General features: G+C 27.8%; 1 protein-coding gene across 1 annotated transcript in view; it reads left to right on the top strand.

The window, feature by feature from the left end:
- LOC105617149 overlaps positions 1-7,440 on the top strand; it is a 12,716-nt gene extending 5,276 nt beyond the window's left edge. Inside the window, 7 exon segments of the mRNA XM_012198721.1 lie at positions 1,388-1,411; positions 2,908-3,048; positions 3,121-3,242; positions 6,236-6,360; positions 6,462-6,745; positions 6,811-6,993; positions 7,174-7,440. Of these exon segments, the coding sequence (XP_012054111.1) occupies positions 1,388-1,411; positions 2,908-3,048; positions 3,121-3,242; positions 6,236-6,360; positions 6,462-6,745; positions 6,811-6,993; positions 7,174-7,440 (1,146 nt within the window).
- The last annotated feature ends 725 nt before the right edge of the window (positions 7,441-8,165 follow it).

The raw sequence follows: 8,165 nt of genomic DNA, 5'->3' as shown, positions 1-8,165 counted from the left end.
CTCTAAAAATTTTTTCAGAATTTTTAATCAATTTTTTAGTTGCATTTTCTTATTTTTATTAACATGAGAAAATATGATATTAAAAAATTCTAAAAAAATTCTGAAAAAATTTCTCAGAACTTTATGAGAAGAAAATAAATGATTTTTGTCTCTTGCAATTTTTCTGTAAAGTTGATAGTATTTGAGTAAAAAATTATTCATGACCAATATTTGACAATTTTTAGTAATTAATATTTTGTTAACTATTGCGAAAATTACAAAATGATAAAAGATTTTTCGACTCAGTTTAGTCTGCTCTATTTACACAAAAGTGATTGACCAAAACTTACGGAACACCCTATATGTATAATATATATATATATATATATATATACATATCAATACACGAGGATTATTTGAAGTTATGAGCCTCAACATGAAAATGGCATTACTCGTCAAAACCATTCTAGTACTACAACTGTACATGTTTTGATACCTGTGAAAATTGTAACCATTGTGGATGCTTAGTTGTTGTTTGAGTCATTTGTGTCAGTCGATATCAATGTTTTTGTAAAAATGGAAAAAATCGAATATCGACGATCGCTTACAAAAATTTATGAATTGTGATTCGAATTAATTAACTACCCACTATATTCACCACATTTGATCCCCAACGAAGGAAAATTTTTCCTAGGTTCAAAGTTAGGCTCGAAAGACATAGATTTTCATCAAATGAAAACACTGACATCGACTGGCACAAATGACTCAAACAACAACCTAGCATCTAAAATGATTACAATTTTCACAGACATTTTGCAAAACATGTACGATTGTAATACCAGAATAGTTTTGATAAGTAATGCTAATCTTTATGTTGAGGCTCAAAACTTTTCCAAAAAGATTCTCGTATAATATAAGCAGATTTTCAAAATGCGTTTTGTCCAAAATTTATAATTTTTAGAAAACGAGAAAAAAAGATTATGCACACAAGAAAATTATGCACTTTGCAGAAAATAACAATATGCTAATCAATAGGATGTAAAATATTAAACAAAATTGCTAAAAATGTTAAAGAAATGCATTTTGTCTCTAGTTAAAAAAACATAATGCATTTCGAAATGTTTATTTTTTCAGCATATAAATTAACGATAAAAAAGTGCTTTCTGAACTCAGAGTAACTTATAATATGAGTTTTTCAACACTGTGCCACCTCTAACTAAAAAAATTAACTTTGGATAAAACGCATTTTGAAAATCTGCTTCTCATATGTGCGTGCGTGTGTATATAAATTATATATATATATGTATGTGTATATGTCCATATGTGTATATGTGTATATGCATATAAAATATGAATAACAATGAAAATATGAATAAATTAACAGTTTTATTATATATTTTGCATGCAGCATTCAATAGGTTTAGAAGATGCGGTAATTTTTGATATTATTTTAAATTTTATAAATAAAATATTTTATAAATAAAAAATACTTGTTCATAAAAGTTTATGCATTTTAAGCGATCTAGGGAAGCACGCAGGGATTCACCTTTTTTCTTACTCAATTTTACTTGCTGAATCCGAAAATTATAGTTAAAATTAAAGTTTTAGTATTCGAGAAATATTTTTTTCACAATTTGAACAGAAGAAAGCAATTGATTTTATCACTAATTTTATCATTTTATCAATTTATATCATTTATTATATCATTGATTAATAATGAAAATGAAAAAATGTTTTAGATGAAAATGGAATGCCTTCAAGGAGGACATATTTTGGTCACGTTGTTTTTCTTCTAGTTGGAGATGCCGAAAAGATAGTCATCTCTGCTTTTTTAAGTGGAATTATATGATTTCTTTATGTAATGTGAATATGAAATTCCTCTAATTATTTTGCGTGAAAAAATATTAAAGTAGATAAAAAAATTAATTAGTTTACGAGATATTTTATATTTTATTCTGGCACTTAAAATGTTAAATCTCTAATTTTTTTATAATCGTACCTTTACCATATACTTGTACTATAAACAGAATAATGAGATGAATCAATTGAACACAATGGAAACACATAGTTGCTTGTTTAAAAAAATATTCATTTTGTCTGTTTTTTATATGTTTTTGAAGCAACTATGTGTTTTCTTTATATCAATTGATTCATCTCATTATTCAGTTCATACAAGTTTTAAGATGCGATTATAAAAAAAATTAATAGTTTACGAGATATTTAACACTTTATGCCAATATGTATAATAAAATATAAAATATCTTGTAAACTATTAGGTTTTTATATTTCTACTTTAATACTTTATGCAGAATAATTAGAGGAACATAGAAAAATCGTACATATTATGTATAACTCCACTTAAAAAAAATAGAGGTGACCTTCATATCTTTTTGACGTCTCCACCTTGAACAAAAACAATTTATCAATATACGTCCTCTCGAAATCGTTCTTTTATTTAAACTTTTATTTAAAACATTTTTTTGTATCATTATTAATTTCGGAAAAAAATTGACTGTATTGATTAAAATGGACTATCTTGTATGGTGCAAGTAAAAGCAAGTAAATGACTTTAATATTGTAATTTATTTTGAAATGAAGAAAAATGATGAATTTGATGATGAATTTTTATATAAAAACAAAGAGAAATTCGCAGCATTCAACAAAGTGAAAATTAATCTTTGCTTTCTTTTGTTCAAAAAAATTTCTCGGATACCAGGATAATTTTAATTACAATTTTCGAATTCAGCGAATAAAATTGAGTAAACAGATGAACCCAATGGTTCCTGCGTGCTTACCAAATTGCTTAAAATGCACAAACTTCTTTGTTATATAAGAGATTTAATAATGCATTTGTTGCAATTATAAAACTTATATAATTTATAATATTGAATGAAACAGAAAGTATTAACCTTTTTCTTTATTTTTTAGTCTGGTGAATTTGTCGTGATCAAAACAGATTTGAATGAAGAAGAAGATCCTCCTCTGTGGAGAATAGATGGCAAAACGTTGCTTCAAAAATATCAGCCATTCAAGTCCAATGGAAAAACTTTATACAGAAACATACCTACGGTAAAATTTAATTGAGTTTTTCATAATATATTGAATAATATATTACTATTTCGTGTGTAATCTTTTTTACAGTATTCTGCATGGGTTTCACAAAATCGTCATATATATCGACAAGTACCAGTGAAATTCTGGCAGCAGGGCAAGACTGAAACAATTGTAGAATTTCTGAGGGACGAAATGATCATTGATGACAGGTAAATATTTATATTAAAAAATATATTTTAACAAAACGCGATAATTAATCGGTATATGAGCCTGATGTATGGTTATGTATGCTAATTAAATTTTTAAGTAAATATATTTTATTATACAATTAGTTACGAATTCCAAAATTCGGTTTGATTTTTATTGAGATACTCTTCAGTTGTGACTTTATCAGGCTGAACACACTATTGGATTTGTTATTTTTAACAATACTTTAAATAATATAATAAAACTTCTCAATTTGAACAAATTAATAAATAAGAAAAGATCACAAGCCAAACTAGATGTTTAATGCTATATATTAAATCTTATACATATAAAAACAGATGTTTCAAATGTCTTATATTATGAAAACAAAACGTTTCAACCTCTATCGGGTCATTCTCATAAATCTTTGAAATAAAAAAGGGAAAAATTAAAAATCGAAAAACGAAGATGTACACATAGAACGCATTGTTTCGCCCGCATAATTACAACAAGAGTTCAAATAATTAATTAAATTAATAAACAATAAGGGCCAAATTATAATATACTTTCTGAACAGATGTTTCGGCCTTTTTGTCAGGCCATCCTCAGTGTTTACAATATTTAAAAAAATTGAACTGGAATAATTGGATACAAATAATTTGAAAATTAATAAAATAATTACGCTAATATAAATGTTGGTAGTGATTCTTTGTGCATTTATGTCATATAATTCCTTCTCTCTTATAATTTAGTTCGTTCAAAGCATATCTAAATAATTGTATCAAACAGTCGCAATTTGTAGTCCATGTTAATAAATTTAGTTGAAAATATTAAATCATTCAATAAGAGAGTATAAGTATACATTCTGTCAATCATAAGAATTAATACAATAGATTATAAAACCAATAAATTATAAATCAATAGTGAATAAATGATCGTTACATTTATTAATTATTCACATATATAATCGTTAAATAAAACAAATCTCTATAAATCTCTATAAATATACTTCAAATAATATAATAAGGCTCCTAAATTTGAACAAATTAATAAATAAACAAGAAAGAGCCATGAAACCAAGCTAGATGTAGATCCAATTATATATTAAATGTCATACTATACATATAAAAATAAACATTTCAATCTCTATCGGGTCAAAATTAAATTTTTTAAGTAAAAAGATCAAGGAAATTATAAAACGAAAGTATAACATACAGAACGCATAATTATAACAATAAAATGTACATAAAATAATATATAATTTGTTGTCTTAAATTATCTTTATTTAGTAATTATTGGTAATTATTCTTTTTTTTTATTTAATATATAACTATAATTACAGATTATTACAAATATGACTGTGTTGTATGTACACACGATCAAAAAGTTTAAAGTATATAGAATTATGTATCATTTTATATATTTTTTAGAGCACAAATAATTATATGCTTATATTTATACTGTCTCTTTTAGATATAATATAAATGTAAATATATAATTCTTTGTACTTAAAAATGTATTGCATATACCAGATATGTAAATATGAAATCGGAATTTTTTTATAGAAAATACACATTTATTGCATGAAAATGATAAAAAAATATTTTATTCGAAGTATTGCCCATCGGTAGCTATACATTTTTTCCACCTGTTTGACAATTTGTGGATGCCACGCCAAAAAAATTGTTGCTCTTTTGAGTCAAACTAGTCATCTAGCCATTTTCGTACATTTTTGTAAGAAGTGAAGCGCTGCTGAACAAGTGCGTGTCACATCGATGCAAATAAGTAGTAATCGGACGGAGTTAAGTCTAATGAGTAAGCCGCATGCGAAAGTATTTCCCAACCAAATGCCTCGATCGTTTTCTTAATCAGTTTTTCTGTGTGTGATGATGCATTATCATGAAGCAAAATCACTTTGTGTTGCTTTTTTTGATATTCCGGTCGTTTTTCACACAAATGATTCACACTTGATTCAAATTGATCATTTGTTGTTGGTAGCGTTCAGTATTAACGGTTTCGCCAAGTTTTAGCAGCTCATAATAGATCACACCTTTCTGATCCACCAAATACAGAGCTCTTGTCTTCTGTCCATAGCGATTTGGCCTTGCAGTCGATGTCGATGGTTCGCCTGGAGTTACCCATGATCTTTTACGCTTAGGATTCTCAAAATATATCCATTTTTCATCGCCAGTCACAATTCGATGGAGAAATGACTTTCTTTTGTATCTGGCGAACAGCATTTCGCAAGTGGTTTTTCGGTTTTCCTGCTGTCTTTCATTTAGTTCATGTGGAACCCATTTTCCCATCTTCTGGATCTTTCTCATGGATTTCAAACGTATGGAGACGGCTTCTCGTGTCACATTCAATTGATCCGCGAGTTGTTGAGTTTGAGCGTCATCTTCATCTAATGCTTGCAATTCGCTGTCTTCAAACTTTTTCGGTGGTTTTCCACGTTCTTCGTTTCTTACGTCAAAATCACCACTTTTGAATTTTTTAAACTACTCAAAGCACTGTGATTTACCAAGAGCATGCTCACCGTAAGCTTCGATAAGCATTCCATGCGATTCTGCAGCAGTTTTCTTCAAATGGTAACAGAAAATCAATGCTGTCCGCAATAGTTTCCAGGCATAAAATTCGACATGTTTAACGCTATTACAAACTATACTGTTGTATGAAACTTGTATTATTGTGAGTTGAAAATCTTTGTCAGATGTCAGAAGAAGGAAATGGCGTCAATGGTGCCGTCTGATGGCAACTACATTGACAGCTATGGCCATCTATTGGTAAATTCCGGTTTCATATTTACATTCCTGGTAAAATGATATAATTCTATACACTTTAAATTTTTTTATTAATATGTACACACAATCGAGTACAACTAGATTTGTGCAGGCCACTGATTTGTAACTATAGTTATATGTTAATGAATCAAATAAATTGGTTGAAATCGTATCATATTGTAATAATTCGACAAATTTTATAAATTCTTATAACACTCATTTTTATTTGCTTATAGTGAGAACATTGATAAATTTATGAAAGATACCGAAAGATATCAAGACAATTTTGAAGTATACATACAGACATTAATCTCACAAGCTTTGGATTCTAATTTTCTTACTGAAATATTTCAAGAACAAGGTAAAATGAAATTAGATTGATATTCCTATTATTGCCTTTAAATTATACATCATATTTTTTTATACATTATGAAATATTAATTATGTTTTATTATTACTTAGATGATTATTTTCTATCAAATGTTAAGACTGTCGATGAAATAACAGAAGAAAGGAAACGTCGCCTTTTATTCACAACTAAGTGGAAAGCAAGCTTCGTAACAGCAATATCAACATGGCCATGTATTAATGTGCTAAAAGATTTGCCACCATCAGAATATAAAGGGAAATTCTGTGCTGGTTGTCAGCAGGCAAAAATCTATACAAGAGTTTTGCTTTATGGACAACCATATAATGGTACTACATTAGAAGGCTCACCACCTGATCCAAGAATACCTCATGAAAAAGTATGATATGCAAAAGAAAGATGATAAGATGTGATAAATTCTATTGATTTATTTATTTTTCTTAGGACTTTTTGTTATGCCGCATTTGCCAAAAGAAGGTAGCCTTGTATAATAAAGTCGCTCATCAAAAATATTTAATGTTTTTGGAATGTGCGAGAAGAGTAGCAGATAAAAAGGTAACCGATCCGCATAAGGATACTACAATAATATTGAATGAATTATTAGCAGATGAAGCATGGTTGAATCAAGTAAGTTTAGTTTTATTTTATTCAATTATAGGCTTAAAAATTATTGTCTTATCAATATTGCAAATAATAATAATATGATAATAATAATAATAAAATGTAATGCAATGTTATTGTTTTAAAAATAAAAAATAATTATTTTAAACAAGTATTTTTAAATAAGAACAAATTTTTCTTTTTTAGCTTTTCAAGGAAGTAAGGAATATTTGGGCTGAAATTGATAGCATGGAGCAGCAAGCAAAGACTAAAGCAAAAGTGAAATCAAAAACACTGTCATCATCAGTAAAACAGCATCATAGAGCAGAGACAACAATAGCAAGTGCTCCTATCGTACTTATATCTAAAAAGACTGCTGATAATATTTCTGATTCACAGGTGCCTATACAGAATATCGAAAATAATTCTCAATCAATATCTAGTAACATGCAGATGAGCAGTGAATCATCTTAATCAGGGTTGCCATAGACCGAAAAAAACGGGAAGGGGAAAATATAAAAGTCTGGAATTTTGAAATTTGCATACAATTCTCTTTCATTGCTTCCAAATAATTGTTATATTTTAAAATATTACATTTGGCCTTTATAGTCAAATAGTTCAAAACTCGCGCACTTTAAATGATTTTAATAAAATAATTAAAATATATATTTTATTTAGTATTTTTATTTAATCGCCCTTTTTCGTCACAATTGCATTCTTTTTTCCAGTACTAATTAATTTTTTGTTGGCTTGAAATAATACTCAAAATTTTATTATGTTACTAAACTTTTTTTGTTTTTAATAATATAAAAAAAGGCTAGTTTTTTATAATCCTCGATTTTAAATGTTAAAATTTACATATTTTACACTGATCATGAAAAAAATTTCCCATTTTTATTTGGAAAACCTTACCTAAAAAAAATCAGGGAATTTTAAAATTCATTTTCTGTGGCAACTCTGTTAATAGTATTATAATAATTTTATATCTAATATAAAACGCATTAATTAACAATTCGGTGATATATTTAATAACAATTTGTGTGACATTTGTTGCGCTAATGTCTATATTAATCAAATGGACGTCTCATAATGATAACAATGAAAAATTTTGTGTGTGTGTGTGTGTGTGTGTGTGTGTGTGTGTGTGTGTGTGTGTGTGTGTGTGGCGGTCGTGGCGTGCGTGCGNGCGCGCGCGCGCG

The sequence above is a fragment of the Atta cephalotes genome, assembly GCF_000143395.1.
Source record: "Atta cephalotes unplaced genomic scaffold scaffold00011, whole genome shotgun sequence".
In the NCBI taxonomy this organism is placed as follows: Eukaryota; Metazoa; Arthropoda; class Insecta; order Hymenoptera; family Formicidae; genus Atta; species Atta cephalotes.
This window is presented reverse-complemented; position numbering and strand designations above follow the sequence as displayed.